The following is a 21685-nucleotide window of genomic DNA, read 5'->3' as shown; positions in this document are numbered from 1 at the left end:
GATAAAATAAATCAGTTATTAGAAATGAGTTATTAAAACTATTATGTTTAGAAATGTGTTGAAAAAATCTTCTCTCCGTTAAACAGAAAGTGGGGAAAAAATGAACAGGGGTTCTAATAATTTAGGAGGGCTAATAATTCTGACTTCAACTGTATAAAGCCATTATTAGCCTGTTATTTCTTTTGTCTTTGCTATGATGACAATTCTTACACCGTTCTAACTACATATAGCCATAAATGTCAGGTAAAATGAAATTCAAACTCACATTGATAGCATTTGACACTGAATAAAGCACATAATCAGCACCTAGTGATCATTGTCATTGTAGTTTATGCTGTTGTTCAGCCACGACATCACAGAAAATAGAAACCATTTTTAAAATAGAAACACTGCATGTTGCTGATGGCTAGCTTAGGAGATTTTTGTTTTCAGAAAAAAAATAGATCCATCACTGTTGACGTAATATTTATCAATTTAAATAGCCAGTACATCTTATAAGCCTACATAATGCTAATGACGATTTGTGATTATATGAACACATTACAGTATTTGATATACTAAAGTATCTGTTTTTAAATTGTATTCTTGCTTTCAGATATTTGTTGTTGATAACCAACATATCACACACCATAATTATGCGAGTCTGAAGTTATCAGTTATGAGGTAGAAGGTGAGACCATACCATGTGCGTTCCCTTCTAACACTCTAATCCATTTTGATCTGGTCAAAGGAACAAAGTGCAAAGCGACAAAATCCTTTGAATTCAGAGATTCAGAGTGGAAACCTTGAGCAAAGATAAAGCCGTCTTCTCACAGCCTGCACTGTGAGTCACGGAGGGTTGAGTCTCTGGATGTGTGAAAATGACTCACGCTTTTGTCAAAAGGGTGTTTGAGAAATGACTGCTTCATCCAGTCAATGTCACACTCATGGCTGCTCTGCATAAAAGCTATTAAAGTCAACAGAAAACAACTTAGTTAAGTTTTGTAATACAACCATGGGCTAACATTTTGACTGGTTAACATGAGCAATTGCTTCTTTTATATGCCAAATAGGTTATTTCTATACATTAATGGCCAGTTACAGTGGGTATGTAAAATACTCAGACCTACTTAAATTTTTCACTCTTTTTTTATATTGCAGCCATTTGCTAAATTTATTTGTTCATTTTTTCCTCATTAATGTACACACATCACTCCATAATGACAGAAAAACACAGAATTGTTGACATTTTTGCAGATTTGTTAAAAAAGAAAAACTGAAATATCACATGGTCCTAAGTATTCAGACCCTTTGCTCAGTATTTAGTAGAAGTCTTTTGATCTTATTCAGTCATGAGTCTTTTTGTAAAGATGTGACAAGTTTTTTTTTACCCCTGGATTAGAGGATCCTCTGCTATTCCTCTTTGCAGATCCTCTCCAGTCCTCTCCACGATGATTTACTGTGATAAATGCAGCACAGACTGATTGAAAATATGTGTCTCCGTCTATATTTTAACAAAACATATAATACATTGCTCCGGGTACATTTAGTTGAACATTTCCGATGACAAATCCACTAGAGGGCGCTCTATATATTTATGTGAATCTGAAATATGATAGTTAGGGTATGTTTTGTTATGCATTTCACAAAAACATGCTACTTCTGTCCACGGGAATCCAGGGCTTGTTGTACAAAGTGAACCACTGACCTAAACCCTTCCCTAAACCTGACCAATAGTGTTTTTTAAAAGCAAATGCATAAGAAAACTACACTGCGACCACATAGTTTTACATTGATTTTACATTGCTTTTGTCTCATTTGTAGATCCGAGCTTAACTTGACTCAATCCCAAGTGCTCTGCATCACAAATACAGCACCGAATAAAGCAAACCACTGACCAACCAGAAAAGTTGTCTGTGTGACAAATATTTATTCATGCTTATTATATTTCTTTTGTTGTTGTGCAAAGAACTGCAGAAAAAAATCCTTTTTTATTTTTAATCAATAATTTTTTTCCTTCGTTCGGTCCTTCCATTTTTATTTTTTCCATTTAGTGACGACATCCTTTTTTTTTTTTTTTTTTTTACAGTTGTTACAACCCTCTCGTTCGAGTCGCAACATAAAAAAGCTCAAATTACTAAAGATTATATATGCAACTTATTTATTATATAAAACTAATATAACAACAAATCAAGAAACAAACAAATGTCTAGGGGAAAATAAAGAAAATAACAAACTTTAAATACACATATAAATAATGCCAAACAAAACCATAAGGTTGCCGAAATAAACAGACGGTCTTGACGCAAAGACAGCCAAGTAGCCACACCGTCCTCCAGAAGCTAGCACACACTCGCTTTTATATGCTTTGAACCAATTGGGGAGCAAACATGGCACCCAATCAGGATCTGCCACATCCAAACTGGAAAACTGGGGTCGTCACACAGTCAACATCTATTTTCTCAGCAGCGACATCCAGTCTATTAAAAGTCTGAGCCTCAATGTGTGTAAATATTTTGAACATCATCTTGGACATTTTTAAAGCTTCCAAAAGGTTTGCTGCATTTATAAAGCATCCATGTGTTGATGTTGGGCAGTATCATGCGATTTACTTTCTATGTGCGATTGGACAAGAATCCAAGGGCAAATTTTCTATTTTATCCAATATATATATATATATATATATATATATATTAGTGCTGAAAAAATTTGTGCATTAACGCATGCTATTAATTTCAAACATTTAACTTGTTAAAAAACAAGTTTGACGTGTCTCCCCCTTAAATGCCTGTATTTTGGCAGTCTACTTAGAATCCAACTTGGAAATATATTTTTTTATTCTTATCTATATTTATTTTCTTTATTGGTATTGATTGTTTTGAAATTCAAATGGCATTAACATGCCTGTGTTTTAATTTCTGTAACAAATATTGCTGTCAAGCCAGGATCTTGATGGTTTATTGTGGTTATGTTGTTTACATGAAGAAATTTGTGTTACAAGTTAAACAAAAATTCTAAAAAACAATTATATTTTGAATTAAAATAGTTTTTGTCCTGCGTTTACATTAATTTTACATTTGAATAGCCAAAATTACAAGTTTCAGTCTTTTAAACGTGATTATTCCTGATAAATTTTCAAAAAAAGTGATTTATTAGTTTTTTTATCGATTGACAGCACTAATATATATATATATATATATATATATATATATATATATATATATATATATATATATGTATGTATGTATGTGTGTGTGTGTGTGTATATATATATATATATATATATATATATATATATATATATATATATATATATATATATATATATATATATATATACATTAAGTAGGCTAGTCATATTCATCTGAAAATTGTTTTGAAAAATTTAAAACTAGCCAAACTAAAAGAAAATATATGTTCTTCAGAAGAAAAAAACTTTATAGGAAACACTGACAATTTCTGTGGCTCTATTGAACAGCACTCTGTATATACGTATGTGAAAAATAACTTCACATTAGGGCCAATTACTTTTGCTTCAACTGAATGAATCTACCTTTGCAAAACCCTGTAACATACATAAACATGTCCGACTTCACGTTGACCTCAAAATGAGACGCCCTTTCGTCTGCTTCGTTTGCCACTATTATAATGACCTGCAGAAAGCCCATCATCCTTTGCAAATGACCTTTGTTGGCTGTGTTTTGAATTGTTTTGTTTGTAGGAAACCTTATATGAAGTAATCAGAGCCTGCAAGAACAAACAAAAACGAACTGGCTTTTGTAGTAAAAGTGATATCGCTCTCTGTAACATAATCCAATACAGATTAAGGAGTATCATGTTGTGAAGGTAGTCACGTTCCACTGATAGCATGCTAATGGATCTGCTAAATAAGAGAGGACCTTACATAGAGCAGGTCAATATTGGTGATTACACAACATGAAAATTGAACATAGACAGTAAAGAAGAATTTCGTTTATAACTTCTAGTATGGATGATGACTGTAGGTAAACCTTAAATCAGATGTGAGGTATTGGCACACTTTATATTGTTACTCAGAGCAGGGCGGACCAGGACTGTCAGTCAAAGAGAGTGCCAGAAGGTACAGCGGTGGGCGTGTCTTTTCCCGAACGCTGCTCCCACACATCCAAATACACATTTAGTCTTTAAAGAAAGCGGTTATTTTCCAGTCATCAACTCTCTTTATCAGGATTTCAGTCAGAAGTTCTGGGAGAAAATGTTGAGGTTTATTAGAGAAGGAGGATTTCTCAAACACACAGCGGCGCATAGTGAGTGCTTTTAACTTTTTGACTATAGGATTATTTGTTTTTATGGTGACTTTATTACATGGGTCCCTGGAATACTTGATTCTGATTGGTCAGTTGTGAAATTCTAAGGTATGTTATTTTCAGATAACAACCAAATAAAGTTTGGGCTCATATGGGTGCTTTGAATCATCTTGATAGTGTACTGTACACTTTAAAAACTATCTGTTAATTAACAGTTTTCTATACTTCTTTCCCATTCTGATGTGTGTACCTAATAAAGGGGCCGGTGAGTGTAAATGCAGTTAAAGCCAAACTCCTCCAGTGGAAATTTGAATTCTTTTTCAAATATTTCCCAAGTGCTGTTGAGTGAAATTTTTAACCTACCTGCAAAACTACCTGAAAAACTATGGGCAAGTACACTAAGTGTTAAATGCATACCAAATGTTGATTGGATTTACTTAACCTTCCTGTTGTGTTCGGGTCAAATCTGACCGATTTACAACTTAAACCCTCATGAATATTGTGTTTTACATCTGATTGCATCAAGGCCTTATGATATTCTCCACACTGTGCATTTGAACATATAAAAGTGATGATCACCTCTTTCATTGAAATTTGAGTGAATTAATCAACCTTGTTACACCTGTGGTGTTCCCAGTCAAAAGTAAACCCATATATGAATGGGTATCCAGACTTTATTTATTCATCAGACAGAAAACACACACACACCTTCACTCACTCACTCACTCACTCACTCACTCACTCACTCGCTCACTCGTTATATATTATATTAGACCGTTATTATCGCGCTCAAAAATGACCAAAGTATAACTAGTGCTAGTTCTGTGTCCATGCTCACCGTATATACCCTCAGTCACTATTCCCTATATCAGTACAATTGAAAGACTGAAAATTCGATCACTCAGAACACAGGAAAGTACAGCATTTTGTTTGTGCTTTGCTGCTTGATCATTCAGATGGATAAAATTTCAATTTCTTTGGTCAGCCCCTGTGATAGTTATTTTAGCGAGCTGTCTATTAGTAATGAAGCAAAATATTTTGATTTCTGTCATCTGTTGTTCATTTTGTAATATATTTTCAGCGCCTATTTTCATTGCATTTTTTTCATGTCCAATTCTGTGAATTCATGTTAAACACTACTTAAAGACATTGTTCAAAGCTATAGAATGTTGATTAAAAATTTGGTGGAGAAAAATGATTTTTGTGCTAATATAAGAGCAGTTAAAACAGGCCGGTCAATTTTGACCGGGAATACTAAAGTAAGGGGCAAAATGTGAACACAACAGGTGGGTTAATATAAGTTAATTGATAAATAAAAAGTATTTATACATTATGGGCAGTAAGGAAGTACTCTATTTTAAAGTTTCATTGGGAAAACTTCTGTATATTTTACAGTAAATAGATACAATACTGTAAATACATACTGTATATAGCTAGATAAATGGTGCTGTACTTGTAAATACAGAATTTTTAATGTAATGTGGCGTAAATTGGTGAACTGCTGCCAGTAAGTAAGGAACTTGTAAAAAGTGGTGTATTTAAAAAAATACCAAATGTTGATTTGATTTAGTAAATATAGGTTAATTGATTAATAAAATGTATTTATGCACTATTTTTGAAAGCATTCTTATTTTACAGCATTTTTACTCAAGTGCCTAAAACTTTAAACAGTACTGTAGCTTTGAAGCATCTTCAAGATCTTGCCAAAGTTTGTGTCAGTTTGTTCTGATTCTTCATGTCATTCCAGACAGACTGGATGATGATCAGATCAGATTTCTGTGGCGAGCACTGGCTGTCGACTGACTGACTGTCAGACTCCTTGTGCAGACTATAATCTCACTATATAATTGCGATTAATGACAAAAATAATGTTTTTAAATGTAAATTGATATTTTAAACCAGTTCGAAAGCATTCCGAAAAGTTAAGATGTTTTCATCTGGGGACGCCTGGAATACACAAGCGCGTCGTGCTGCAGTTCTTACTCATTTTGCTAGCCTATGGGTTAATTTTTGGCACTCAAGTAACCAAAATGTAACAAGAGAATACGGTCATTTACGGTCAAAATAAAACATTTTTTAAAAATAAATAATCGTTTAGGCTCAGATTATAAATAAAACGGAAACAAAATGACTTTTTGTGGCCCAAGGATTGGGGACCACTGCTCCAGCACATATCTGCTCTGCAAGCACCACACACCTCTTTCTCTAGTTCTTCGTCAATTGAATTTATTTTTAGCTGCTGCTGATGAGATATACTAAAGTAAACATTCTATGCACAGCTTTTTAATAAGGCTTTATAGAACAGCCAATGCTGATCACAATGGTGTTATCGCACGGATCAAATTATAAAATTTTATTACAGTGCATTGACAATGACCAAAACACATTGAATGAGAGTAAAAATTTGCAATTTTACCCAATAAATGCATTGATAATATCCACTGACTTATATATAGTCAATCAAATGAACTTAAACGATTAAAAACGACAACAAATATTTATTTAGGCCCGAACTACAAAACCAAATGTAAAACAATATTAGTATTAGTTTGAGTCGCACGCTGCTTTGATCATGTATAAATGTCATTATAACTATATTATTGTAACTATAGGCCTACATCACCCTGATATTAAAAAACAAAATGACATGATATTAGAGGAGATTGTCTTCTGACCGAGTGCTCCTGAAAAGACATGAATAACACTCTTCAGAGAGCGTGAGAAGCATACAGTTCTTTATGATCTATATCATTTGTAAAATAAAGACTTGCAGGTTAAAGAAACAGCATAGGAGGAAGGTGCCACAGGGCTTGGCGCAGATGAAAAGTAAAAAAAAGTGTATTTATAAATAGATAGACAACTAGATAGCATAGACAGAGATAGATTGTACGTGCAGCAGCTGCCTATGAGCTGGGCGCTGCAGACGCAGCTGGTGTACAAGGCAAACATCTGCTTGCTCTTGCGATGTAAAACAGGCGTAAGACTTTTGCACAGTACTGTATTCTATTAACATAACTATAATTGATATATATTTTGATTACTACATAATCCAGACATTTTCAGACTAAAAATATCCAAACGCATAATAAGTGGTCACTGATACATTCACTGATACATTCCCGTATGCCTCGGTTTATTTGTGTGCTGTTTTTTGTGTAGGTGATTTCAGACCTGGAGTCGTGGAATGAGGAGCTCTCTCAGCAGATGAACGAGTTTGACACTGAAGATCTGACGCTCGCTGAGCAGAGACTACAGCATCATGCTGATAAAGCCCTCACCATGAACAACCTCACCTTCCACGTCATACACCAGGGACAGGAACTACTGCAGTACGTCACAGAAGTTCAGGCCTCAGGTAAACACACACACACAAATATTCACACACTCCGAAAAGCGATTAGTTTGCTTTACTTAAAAAAAAGTGAGTAATGACCCATTGCCTTAAAAAGATTATGTAGATGAATTGTGCATAATATTAAAAAAATAATGCACGTCAACTTAATTGTTCCCAGTTACAATGGATTTACTCACTTTTTTTAAAGTCAACTTGATGCTTTTAGAGTAACCATTTTTTTACAGTGCAAAAATATCAGAATGTACTATTACTCTCAAAAAAGGATATTTGCAGTTTGTTCAAACTACCAACAGTATTTAAAACAAGCTATGAAAACAAAGTTCTTGAGGTTACTCTACAAATTTACTAACTTGTTTATGTTCAGTCCACTTAAAGTTGTAAAAACTAGTACGATAACTTAATTCCTTTGTTTTCTCAACACAAATCAATTGCATTGGAACCCTGCATTTTGTACAGTGTATGTTGCAAGGTTATTATAGTTTTGTGGTTTTAAATGAATTATTTTAATATTGTTTTCAGTTTGGTTTTTGTTTTTCATTAAAGGTTTTTGTTTTCTGTTTATTTTCTGTATATTTAGTTTTAGTTTTAGTAATTCTAGTTTAGCAGTGTTAACAGAACGCGCCCAGTATTTAGCTGTGTTTCGTGTTTGCACAGCTTACATTAACTACTGCGCAAACCTTTTAGTAATAAAACAATAAATTAAATAGTTTGAACAAACACTGAACCCAAAACCATATAAATGCAATGAATAAAAGTAAATGTTAACTTAAACTTCTTCCAATTAATGATTATACTGTTCATGTAGCTAAACATGTTAGTTAAAATATTCCCTTTATATTGTATGTTTATAGAGAAAACACATTTTTGTATGTAATCGGATATAGTATATTATCGTATATATGAATATATATATATATATATATATATATATTTAGTCGTTCATTCATTCATATTATTTTTGACTTAGCCCCTTTTTTTTAATCAGGGGTCACCACAGAGGAATAACCCGCCAAGTTATTCAGCATACAGTATGTTTAACACAGCTGATGCCCTTCCAGCTGCAACCTAGTGCTGGGAGACACCCATACACACTCATTCACACACGCACACACTATGGCCAATTTACTTACCCAATTCACCAATAGCGCCTGAGTTTGGACTTGTGGAGGAAACCTACGCCATCACAGGAAGAGGATGATGGGACTCGAACCAGCAACCTTCTTACTGTGAGGTGATGTTGTGCTAACCACTGAGCCCCCGTGATGCCCATAAATTTAATATATTTTTTTATAATATGCTATCTTCAATACAGTTTAAAAATGGTGATGCTGTAGCTGCTGATCAACAACCAGCTATTACAGAACCCTTTGTGTAAAATTTGAAGAGTGTATTTGATTTTATACATTTAGTAGTAGGCTAGTGCGAAATTAGTAAATCCATGATAACCGTGATAATCTCCAAACTCTGATTATTCCTCCGGCTATAATCGTGCCAACAAAATCTATAATCTTTACATCCCTACCTGAGGGATTGACTGTGTTACACACCACTGCCAAAATCCCCCTCAATTAAACTAGCTTGGGTCTAATTTATTATCATATTTTTTTCAATTTATTATTTTGACCTGTAGAGTTGTAGTATAAACTAGATTATGCGCCTTTGCATGATGGCTGGCCTTTGCAGGATCAAAAATCTGTCTGTGTGTGTGTTAGTGTGTCAGTCCAGAGCAGGCTTAAGGGGGGAGGAGTGGACACAGCTAAACGCTAAACTCTGAAAGCTAAACACAGCAGGTCCAAGCAGACTCTCTGCAGCCCCCCTTCCTCCCAGCCGCACTGTAATCCTATAGACTGACACACTGCCTAGCAAAATCACTGGTCACACATATACACACACACACATACACAAGATTTGACATCTGACAGTGCACACAGATAGCAGAGAGCAAAGCGAATCCTCGTTTTTGCTAGCATCCTTTTGTGGAGGATATCACACAAACAAACGCAAAGCTGGAATACTCTCAAAGCTTTAGCCCAATGCAGCTCTTGGCTACGGGTGTAAAATGTGAGTATGTGTGTGAGTGTGTGTGGTAATGTGTGCTAAGAATGCTAAGACACTTTCTGCCCATGCTGGTTGTGTTATAGGTCATCTAGCTTGTGCCTTGTTGATTTATGCTATGTTTCAGTTAAATGCTATGTCGTTTACCTTCACATTTATTCTGTTGCTGGTCATATTGTGCACAATTCATCAATGTACATTATTATTTTAAAAAGTAATGACAATGTAATATATGTGGTGTTCATTTTATATAAATGTGATTATAAGAAAATACTTGAATATAAAATTAAAACTTACAGCTACTATGTACAAAAATATGAATGTAGAATATGGAAGGTGCAGTAAATGCATTGTGATTTGTTATTTTGATCTGCCATTAGTCTGTCAAACTGACGATCATGCCCTTAAACGCCATTGGTTGAATATTTCGCAGTGTCTAGCTGGTCTGGGATGGATGCGCAGATGTTTTGATGCTGCTTATAGTTGTGGTAGTAGTTAGAATGACATGAGAGTTAGTAAATGAGAGTCAAACTTTTAATTTATTCATAAACTCTGCTCTTTAGGATGGAATTGGGGACATATGGGATGGGATTGAAGATCAGGGTAATAATTCACTGGATCATTAACTGTAAACATTTTTTGGATTCCACACAATCGATCTGTGTTGGCAGGACATGAAGAAATTCATTTAGATTATTAGTTTTTTTGGGCAGCACGGTGGCGCAGTGGGTAGCACTAACGCCTCACAGCAAGAAGGTCGCTGGTTCGAGCCCCTGCTGGCTCAGTTGGCATTTCTGTGTGGAGTTTGCATGTTCTGTCCGTGTTGGCGTTGGTTTGCTCCGGGTCCAGAAACATCTGGCAGTCTTTATTGTTGAGCCCTGTATGAATATTTCCCAGTACTGGGTTGTGGCTGGAAGGGCATTTGCTGCGTAAAACATATGCTGGAATAGTTGCCGTTTCATTCGGCTTCAAATAAAGGACTAAGCCGAAGGAAAATGAATGAATGAATGAACATTTCAGTGGATTGAACATAAAACTAACAAGTCCTAAAACAACTTCAAGTATTGTGTGTTTCAGCTTACTTTAAGTAAGTAGTTTGAACAAACAGCAAACATAATTTTTTTGAGTGTTTGTAAAGTCCTCATCAGTTAATTAGATTTAATGGGGTGGAACAAGGTGTATTTTTAAGCCTTGGTTGTGTTTATGGGGTGCAAAGCAATGTCTTGAAGCTCATGCTTCATTTGAAAAAAAAAATTGTTATTTTTTCATATATCTTTATATCTTTATATATCTTATATACAGCTACTCAGCTTACATGAAAACGACTGTCATATTTGCTAGTACCTCTGAAAGGTCCGCCCTCAAGAGGCTCTGATTGGTCAGCTAACATAATGTGATGGAATTCGCAGTTATAGCATTACAGCGCCTCTGGCCACACCCCTTCGCTGCATGGGGTGAATGTGCGTAATCTGAACGGTTTATGACATCGTTAACCCAGATGTATTTTTTTTTTTGTAGTCCCCAAACTTCATTCGCTGAAGGCTTTGATAAGCTAACTCAAATGCAAGCCAATGTCTCCCTTTGCATACGAGCTTAAATTCAGGGATGTTGTTTGTTCAAACAGCTACGTTACACATCAACTAAATGTGATAAAATATGATATCATAGTGAAACACTCCTTTAAATCAAACTAAAATAAATATGTATAATCCCTCATCTCTTTCCTTTACTGTTTTAATGGTATTTAAAAAAAAAAAAAAATTCTGTTTGGCTGTATTCTTAAATCAGATCTTTGTTTTGGTCAGCTGATGTCTTGGCTAAAAATCGCAGGCACTCTCAGCCTTGAAAAAATCTTTAACGTTTTAGAGTCAAGTGCTATTTTGGGGTTTCTGCCTGGATTTTGTCTACCCAAAATCAAAAGCTTCCCAAATCCACATGCAGATGTGTAAATGCAAAAGTTTGATATGAATAAAAAAATTTCATAAAATACTGTTGAAAGTTATTAAAATAACTGTATATGTTGTCTGTGTTATAATAAACGCCTCAACGCCCAAAAAAAGAGATGCTTTAAAAAAAATTGTAAACTCAAATTTGAATGGGTACCTTTTAGGTTCTGTGGGGTCTAGGTTGCTGTAATTAATTTTGGTGGTTCCTGTACATATCAGTAATCATAGGAAAAAAGAAAAATGTCTCTATCATAATCTATGCAAAAGTTATTCTATTCCAACTGATGAGAGAACGGAACCACTTATGGGGGTATTGGGCCAATGCGGACCTTTAAAATTTAAAGAATGCAGAAGTAAATTATGTCAATGACCCGGTACAGGATACACAGTGTGCTCACAGATTAACAACATACTCTGCTTTGTATGTTGTGCTAATGTTAAAATTTACTTGCTCAATGTTTGCTTCATTGACGAGATTTTTTTACATCCATTTTCTAGGTGTATTACAGTAGGGGAAGCCAAATCACATGTCCAGAATGAGTTACAGGACTTGCAGGAAATACTGTACAAAGACAATCAGAGAGAGTGTAGATCAGATAAAAAAAATAAAGTTTTATATACATATAAATGAAGAGGTATACAGCTTTTCTACGAAACTGCACTACTTTGAAAAAAATACATTACTCTCTCTTTTTGTCAAAAGTTTTGTATTTTTAAATAAGCTTGTCTGCATATATGTGGTGATGAAACATGAACACATAGTTAGAATAAAATGCTTTTATTTGTTTTCTAGAAAATGTTTTATATATATATCTGATATATAATATGATGATTATGGCAGAACACATTTTAATGGCCTTTACATTTAGGTGAAAATAATCAAAAATGACCAGCAACGTTAAAAAAAAGCTGGTGAGGATTTTTCTAAATGTAGTTATTTAGTTGTTGTTCTTGCTGTTATTAAATGATAACCAAAATAAGTTTCAATGGATTTACTTTCATTAAAACAGCATGAATTAAGACACGTACAACAAATACTACAATGAATGTATTACTGTGTCATAATGTCATAAATGTCATAAAGAAAATGTGTTTGTTTAATTTTTCATTGTGGGAATAAAAGCTGAACTGGAAATTGTTTTATATATATATATATATATATATATATATATATATATATATATATATATATATATATATATATATTTTTTTTTTTTTTTTTTAATTCATTTATTTATATTAATTTATTAATTTATTTTTAAATGTTTATTTATTTAATTTTTTAACATTTTTATTTGTTTATATGTTTATTATATATTTATTTTTTAGTATTTTTTATTTACTTTTACTTTATGTATTTGTATTATATATATATATTTTTTTTATATGTGTGTATATATATATATATATATATATATATATATATATATAACAATTATATATATAAAACAATTATATATATGATGATTATTAACATTCTTGTGTTCCACTTCTCTCTCTTTCTGTGTCAAGGTGTGGAGCTCTTGTGCGACCGTGATGTTGACATGGCGACGCGGGTGCAGGACCTGCTGGATTTCCTGCATGAGAAGCAGCAGGAGCTGGATGCAGCCGCAGAGCAGCACAGGCGACACCTGGAGCAGTGTGTGCAGCTCCGACACTTACAGGCAGAGGTCAAACAGGTACCATCTGTCTGTCTGACTGACTTTTTCCCTGTCTGCCTGCCCACCAACTCCAGAACTCACTCAGGCACATTCGTACAGTTCGTTCTCATGTGACCTAAGTATATACAGTTGAAGTCAAAACTATTAGCCTTTTTGTGATTTTATTTCTTTTTCAAATATTTCCCAAATGATGTTTAACAGAGCAAGGCCATTTTCACAGTATTTCCTATAATATTTTTAATACTGGAGAAAGTCTTGTTTGTTTTATTTTGGCTAGAATAAAAGCTGTTTTTTTTTCCTTTTTCAAAACAGTTTAGAACAAAACAAACAAAGCAGCAATAAAAAAGCAAACAAACACCAAATCCGAGGTCACCGAATACAATCTTATTTACATTCGTATTTATCGTTGATTAAATGTTGCTATATAAAACTTTTGTAGAGGGATACGTGTCAAAGATCAACAGGCTCCAAACAAATATAGAGTAAAAGCACCACAATGAAATTAAAACAATACATTTCTTCTCAACCTTTTACCCCAGTATGCAGAAATTTTGGTCACACTTTACAATAAGGTTCATTAGTTAATGTTAATTAATGCATTTACTAACTTGAACTAACAATGAACAATACATTTACTACTGTATTTGTTCATGTTAGTTAACGTTAGTTAATGAAAATACAGTTGTTCATTGTTAGTTCATGTTAACTCATGTTGCATTAACTAATGTTAACAAATATGGACTTGAATGTTAATAATGCATTAGTAAATTTTCAAATATGATTAGTAAATGCTGTACAAGTGTTGTTCATGATTAGTTCATGTTAGTAAATGCATTAACTAATGAACCTTATTGTAAAGTGTTACCGAAATTTTATAGGCTTGTTGTCTCAAGGTAAATTCAAGGTAAATGTCAGTACTTCAAAGTCATACTCCTATTTAACAATATCATACCATTTGCCTACAGATGGAGGATCTTCTTTGAGCCATTTCTTTGTAATTGCCTTTTTGCTAGTTGTTAGTAGTGTGTTAAGAAGATATACATCATTGTTTGGTATTTCTGCAATGTAAATTCTCAGGTACTTAGTTTTAAAATTACATTCCTGTTCAATCCCATTGTTGCATTTATCTCTTTATTTAAATCTTGCCAATAGGTGTGTACACTGAAAAAAATTATTCAAAGATGATTCCTTGGATTTACTCATTTTTTTAATGTTAAGTGGTTGTAAACAATTAAATTGTGTTGAATTTAAACAAACAAATTAAGTTGAACATTATTCAATTTAATTTGATTGTTTAAATTCAACACAAATTAATTGTTTGCAACAGTTCTGCATGCAACACTTTTTTCAGTGTATAATATTACAATCATAAAATATGTGGAAATGATCTGCCAATACATTATAAAGAACCTGATTACATTTTCCAAGTAAATTCCCTCCATAAATCTGAATTAATAGTGATCATTTGTGTTTCCCAAATAGTTAACTTTTCCCATTTCTGTTTTATTTACATTGAGTGTTTCTTTGTTAATGTCAGACAGGAATAAATTCTTGATACTAGTTTTTTATTAACCATCTTTTTTTAAGCATCTTTTAATACCTGCACTACTGTTTTTATGTCTTCTGAATTAAAAGTAGTTTTTATTATCATTTTAAAAGCCATTTTAAGGTCATATTATTAACCCTTCTCAGCAATGTTTTTTTTTTATTGTCTACAGACCAAACTATTATTATACAATGACTTGTCTAATTACCTTCCTTAATTAACCAAATTAAGCCTTTAAGATAGGCTATCAGCTGAATTATAGTATCTTGAAAATATCTAGTGAAATATTATGAACTGAATATGGTGAAGATAAAAGAAATCAGTCATTGAAAAATTGTTTTTAAAGCTATTATGTTTTGAAATGCGTTGAATAAATCTATCCAATAAACAAGAAATTTATACAAAATCTATACAGGGGCTTATAATTTAGAGGGCTACTAATTCTGACTTCAACTGTAGGCTTAAAGAGCCCCTATTTTGCATTATAAAAGATCATATTTTGGTTTTATGGGTCTCCAACAACAGGCTGATATGAATGAACACTCTTATTGTCTTATAATATGCATTTATTATTACCTAATTATCCAAACGACTCCGACAACAATCCTCTTAAACTTAAGGCTGATTTATACTTCTGCGTCAAATGCCGGCGTATGCTACAGCGTTGACGCATAGCCCTTCGCCGTGGCTGTCGGCGTCACTGAAGTGCACCTCTCAAAAAATGTAACTACATGTCGCAGCAACGCGTAGCGCAAGCTCTGCGATTGGTCGGCTTGGTAGCCCAATGGAGCTATTGTTTACAAGTGTGCAGTCCTGTAAAGGAGCTCTGGATGGAAAGTTTTGTTTTGTGTTTACCTTATAGTTAAAGTTGTTGCACGTCTGCCGGTTCCTGCCTCAAAATGAGTGAGTTTGAGCCACTTGTACATCCAGGAAGTGTTCAGGAAAAGCAAACAGCAGCGAAGAAACTCGACACAGAGGAACATTTAGACCTCACTGCCCACTAGCGTTTCGGAAGTGTCATTGCAGACCAACAGAGACAGCGCACAGAAGTATAAATGCACAGCTACGGGTGTTGCATGCGCCGTGGGTTACGCCGGTCACTTGACGCAGAAGTATAAACCAGGCTTTAACCCCAAGTAATAACAATGACACACATTTAGTATTAATCCACACAGTGGCAAAGTGGAGCTGTTTTAAAAATTGATCGCACGTGCGAGTATGAACAGCTGATGGTGGCCATGACAAAGACAAACGGTGGACGATCATAATCTCACAAACGCATTTAAGTCAGTAAAGAAAGGAATATGTGTCGCGTTTTGGTTCGTGGTTTTGGATGCAATATGTGAACAGCTCCATGAAGGTTTAACCTTAGAGATACAGTACAAGCACTGATCTATAATAGATATGCTATAAGCCACAAGCTGCAAGGGGTATTTACTACTTCTAACACACAATTAAACACATATTTTGCAAACTACACAAAACGAGGCAACACTTTTAATTACACTTACATGTTATGATGTGGAGGAAGAAGAAACTGGTCCAATTGAACTGTAAAAGTTACTGACAAAGTTCCGATTAAAGTCTGAGAAAGTCCCATACATAATAGTCTCTGCTGCTCCTTCCTTTAATAGTAAACGGCCAACAAATCGCGCGCTGCAGCATAGGTTATTGTATCAAATATCACAAAAATGACAGGAGCAAACACAGCTTGAGGTTGGCTATACTGTGGCATTGTTGGGAAAATGAACGTTAACCTTTTATCCCCTAAACCGAATCTCCATCTGTCAGTGATCGTCATCTTAGTGTCATGATCAATCTCATGATCCCCTGCACTCTGCTAGTGTCTGAAGTGAAAGCGTGTTCACATTTTACCGGATCTGGTACTACATATTTGGTGATGTACCGTATCGACATTGACGCAATTAAGCAAAAGATCCGAACCCAACTCGATTCATTTATTCGACTCTGAGTCGACTATCAAGAATCAATAGTTTTAAACACGGTGCACTTTCAGATTTAAACCTCAGCTGGATGTTTCCATTCACTTAGAGCTGTGTTACATTTTTAAAAACCCATAATAGGGGCTCTTTAAATTTGAGCCAGGGTTCAATTTAAGTTCATCCTTATTTCTATAGCGCTTTCACATTTGTGTCAAACCAGATTAACATACATGGAGAAAGGAGATTTAAAATCCATAACAATATTTTCAGATTGCGCAACACTAAGTTAAAACTGATTAAGTCCAGCAGAAAACAAACAAACAAACAAACAAACAAACAAACAAACAAAAAAAAAAAACACAGTGTATGTTCCTTCTAATGTACCATCATATTTAAAGTGCCCTGATTAATTATGCAATAGAGGTATTACTGTAGTGGTGGGAATATCCTCTGTCTGTGCCTGAGCAGTGTCTGACTCATGAGTAATGAATGTCGGTTAAACTATGGCTGAAAGTCAGACATTAATACCTTTGTTGCCTTTTTGCATATCTTAGGCTTATTGCATTCTCTGATGTAACTCTGATAGGCTGTGTCTTCTTTCAGTAAACAATGATAATTAAGTCCATGTGATGCAGGCAGAGCTAGTCTTTTCTTTCGTAAACAGCGATACATGTAGCATTCAACAAAGCTAGAGGTATGCCTTGAAGAAAGCATGCTTTTAACTACACCCATATTGCATTATTGAACACTTATAATGTCTCAGCTTTGCATGAAAAGAAACCATTTCACAGAAAAACAACAACAATTTCTCAGTAGAACAAACGCACTTTTGTTCAGAAGAAAATGCATGCAGAATTGAGACAAGTTAAAAGGGATTAAATGATTACATCATTTTATATATGAACTATCCCTACCTGACGTAGTGTGTGCAGAACAGCATTCATTCATTCATTTTCCTTCGGCTTAGTCCCTTATTTATCAGACGTCACCACAGCAGAATGAACCACCAATTCCAGCATATGTTTTAGGCTGTGGATGCCCTTGCAACCGCAACTCATTTTTGGGAAACACCATACACTCTCACACACTATGTTCAGTTTAGCTTAATCAATTCACCTATAGAGCATGTCTTTGGCCTGTGTGGGAAACCAAGGCACCCAGAGGAAACCCATGTAAACACAGGGAGCCTTCATACTGAATGAAGCCCAAACCATGATTTTTCATTTACCACACTTGACTGGTTTCTGTGAGAATCTTAGGTCCATGCATGTTCCAATAGGTCTTCTGCAGTATTTGTGATGATTGGGATGATTCAACAGATGATTCATCAGAAATTTCTACTTTCTGACACTTTTTCAAATGATCAACTAGAAGTCAAGTTATTATTTGTTGCTCTTACAACTGGGACTTTTGTCACGTAGTTATATAATATAATATAATATAATATAATATAATATAATATAATATAATATAACATAACATAACATAACATAACATTATATAATATAATATAATATAATATAATATAATATAATATAATATAATATAATATAATATAATATAATATAATATAATATAATATAATATAATATCTTATTGATGTTACCATTATAATACAGAGTAGTGTTAATAAGTTCCGAGTGGCAGCGTGGAGTGCACACAGGAAATGATGGGAAACAGGGCACACGTACAGCACTGGGCACGCATAAAGCTAGGAGGAAAAACTAGGCCAAGAGGAGCAGCTGGTAATCTCATTTCATCCTTTCATTTATTCATTTTATTATTTATATATTTATTTTTTTTCCCAGACTGCTCCAGAGGAAAGCAATGATTAGATATGTTGAAAAGCTATGTGGTTTAAAGGCCCGACACGGCCACAGGGTATTTGAGTGGGTGTTTGATAGTTAGTAGACATGTAATCATGTTTGTAGCTTTACAGGGAAAGTGTGTGCGCGCACAATTTTTTTCAAACATTTTTTTCAAGGAGCATAGTTTTGTTAGCTGTCACTGGCAGTGTATCAGGACTAAAGCAGGTGTGTTAAATGTGAGTCAGTAAGGAGACGGTGTGGAATTTAGGCCTAAAGGTGGAGTCAAAGATACATGGTGTCACTTTCCACCACTGATGCAACTCGACTGTTTACAACACACCAGATGTTTACATGTCTCAGCTCATTTCACTAAACAACTTTTGTTTTATTAACTGCAAAGACAGGATTGCATAATTTCTACTGTTTCTCTATCATTCAGTTCCATTTCAAATGTTAGTCAAAGTGTCTTGCGTGAAATTTGGACTGAAAAAAATAGGCTTTGAACTAACTTTTTAAAAAAATGACTGTCATTTGTTACAGCTTTGTTACATAGTTTTCACAGTATAATTTAACTTGGGTTCAAGCTATAAAATTTATTTTATTCTAAATAGAAAATATTGGTCTCACTTTATATTAAGTGTTTGTTACAATGTACTTAGTGTGTAAATACATGTATTTATTATGTACTTATGCTTGATTAAATACCTGAATGTAATTACATCTTTAATTAACTTCTGAAATTACATTTGTAAATACACTGCTGACCATTCCCTACACCAGGGGTGCTCACTCCTGTTCCTGGAGATCTACCTTCCTGCAGATTTCAGTTGCTACCCATATCAAACACACCTGCCTGTAATTATCAAGTGCTGTTCAGGTCCTAATTAATTGGTTCAGGTGTGTTTGATATGGGTAGCAACTGAAATCTGCAGGAAGGTAGATCTCCAGGAACAGGATTGAGCCCCCCTGCCCTACACCTTAACCTACCCTTAAACCTACATATACCACCAAACCTGTCCATAACCCAACCCCTGATATCTATTTAACTGTTTAAGCCTGCAGATTCCGAACTACCGCTTTTCAACTGGTATAATTATTAATTGTTGAATTGATAATTGATAGTTCACCCGAAATTATATATATTAATTACCCACCCCGTATCTTTGTTAACCCATAGGACCTTCATTCATCTTCATAACTCAAATTAATACATTTTAGATGAAATCCCGGAGCTCTCTCATCCTCCACATACAGCAATGGTCCTGGATACTTGAGATGTTCACAGTGCAGAAAAGGAACCAAAAAATAATAATTTCAGTGTCAAAACATTTTTGATCATATGAATCTCTAAGGACACTTGTGTGCCAAAAAACCTGAAAAAGGACTTTTCATGTCATCCACATCAGAACAGGGTGTGCAATTGCTTTAGGCAATACACTCTTGCATATTGCACTGCTGACTCTGAATGCAATGTGTTACGATTATGCGGAGTCACTGATTGGATCCAAGACCAGCGGCGAGATGATCCCAAGGTTTCCATAATCTGGGACCAGGCCGTATCCTGAGCTGCTGCTGCTGCGCTGGCGGTCATGGGGGAGTGGAGAGTATGAAACTGATTCCAGTGACGCTCCAGGGACAAACGAGTCTTCGCTGAGGCCAGCTTCCAGCCTCCACCGCTGAGACTGCAGCTCTGCACAAGAATTTTGGCCAGCGGAGAAATTAAAATGGTCGTGCTGAACTGAGTCTGGTTCTCTCAAGGTTTTTTTTTCTTCACTCTCCTATCGGTGAAGTTTTTTTCCCTTTCCGCTGTCGCCTCTGGCTTGCATGGTTCAGGATCAGTAGAGCTACGCATCGATGAATTTGCTCTTTAGTGTTTGGACTCTCAGTAATGACTTTAAACCACACTGAACTGAGCTAAACTGAAATGAACTTAACCACTACAAACTGAACCACCCTGATCCAGTTACTATGATCATTTATGTGAAGCTGCTTTGACACAATCTACATTGTAAAAGCGCTATACAAATAAAGCTGAATTTAATTTAATTTAATTAAATTGTATGTAGTAAACATGTACACTGACCTGACATGAAAAACAAGACGATCTGAGAACATATTTATTTTTATTTTGTTGCCACACAAAGTGTTCTTTTCTGCATTTTGAACATCTCAGGACCATTGCTGTCAATGGAGGATGAGGGAGCTATCAGATTTCCTCTAAAATATCTTACGTTGTGTTCTGATGAAGAAAGGTCTTAGGGGTTAAAACAACATAAGGGTGAGTGGTTAATAACAGAATTTAAATTCTGGGGTGAATTAACCCTTTAGTCGTTGGATTGGCTTTTCAGTGTTTGGGCTTTCAGCAGTGAAATTTAAATTAAACTAACATTTGACTCCGATAACTGGACGGAAGCAGTTTCAGTTTACAAGAACTTCTATGTGAAGCTGCCTTGACACAATCTATATTGTAGAAGCGCTATAGAAATAAGGATACATTGAGTTGAATGGCATTTGTGAGAGTTTAAGAGTTGTGAATTACAGCGAATTACCAAATTAAAATGAACGTATGCTGACACATTCATCTTCTTTGAATTTGTTTCAGGTTCTGGGCTGGATTCGTAATGGCGAGTCAATGCTCAATGCCGGTTTGATCACAGCCAGCTCACTGCAGGAGGCGGAACAGCTGCAGCGTGAACATGAGCAATTTCAGCACGCTATTGAGGTACCCAAAAAGCTCCTTCACGAACAACACATGAACATACTGCTACATGCTTCGTTTTGTCCTTGAAATGCCCTTATGCTAGTTTCTAGAATCAAGCAAATCATAGTTGTTCAATTTTCCAACACACTTTTGTTCAAATGTTCCTTTTAGAGGCACATACAGTCGAAGGCAAAATTATTCAATAAATTCAGGCTGCAGATTTGCACTTGCACTCTCAGGCTTGCACTCTCGAACTTGCACTCTCAAGCAACTGTGCTTCCTCTGCAAGTGACGCCATTTACAATAGACACCTGTGTCCGCTTGCATGAAAGTGCTTCAGTAATTTAACTAAGGGATTTCATAAAGAGCATTGCAACAAACTTCTTATCTGTCACCCTTACCTAA

General features: G+C 34.8%; 2 protein-coding genes across 27 annotated transcripts in view; both read left to right on the top strand.

Moving 5' to 3' along the window:
* Positions 1 to 21685, top strand: part of LOC141378159 (uncharacterized) — a 416515-nt gene that overhangs the window by 94909 nt on the left and 299921 nt on the right. The gene's annotated exons all lie outside the window — the stretch shown is intronic.
* Positions 1 to 21685, top strand: part of triob (trio Rho guanine nucleotide exchange factor b) — a 252209-nt gene that overhangs the window by 136486 nt on the left and 94038 nt on the right. For 25 of the 26 annotated variants that reach the window (XR_012391967.1, XR_012391966.1, XR_012391965.1 and 22 more), the window contains 3 exons: positions 7425 to 7620; positions 13134 to 13300; positions 21182 to 21301. Coding sequence is in view for 13 of the 26 variants with exons in the window: in XM_073925797.1 (XP_073781898.1) it covers positions 7425 to 7620; positions 13134 to 13300; positions 21182 to 21301 (483 nt within the window). In the remaining 13 variants the exon portion in view is untranslated. Of the gene's footprint in view, positions 1 to 4125; positions 5194 to 7259; positions 7621 to 13133; positions 13301 to 21181; positions 21302 to 21685 lie in introns of those variants that run through there. The other variant, XR_012391971.1, reaches the window with a different exon arrangement.

Source organism: Danio rerio, chromosome 16 (assembly GCF_049306965.1).
Source record: "Danio rerio strain Tuebingen ecotype United States chromosome 16, GRCz12tu, whole genome shotgun sequence".
In the NCBI taxonomy this organism is placed as follows: domain Eukaryota; kingdom Metazoa; phylum Chordata; class Actinopteri; order Cypriniformes; family Danionidae; genus Danio; species Danio rerio.
This window is presented reverse-complemented; position numbering and strand designations above follow the sequence as displayed.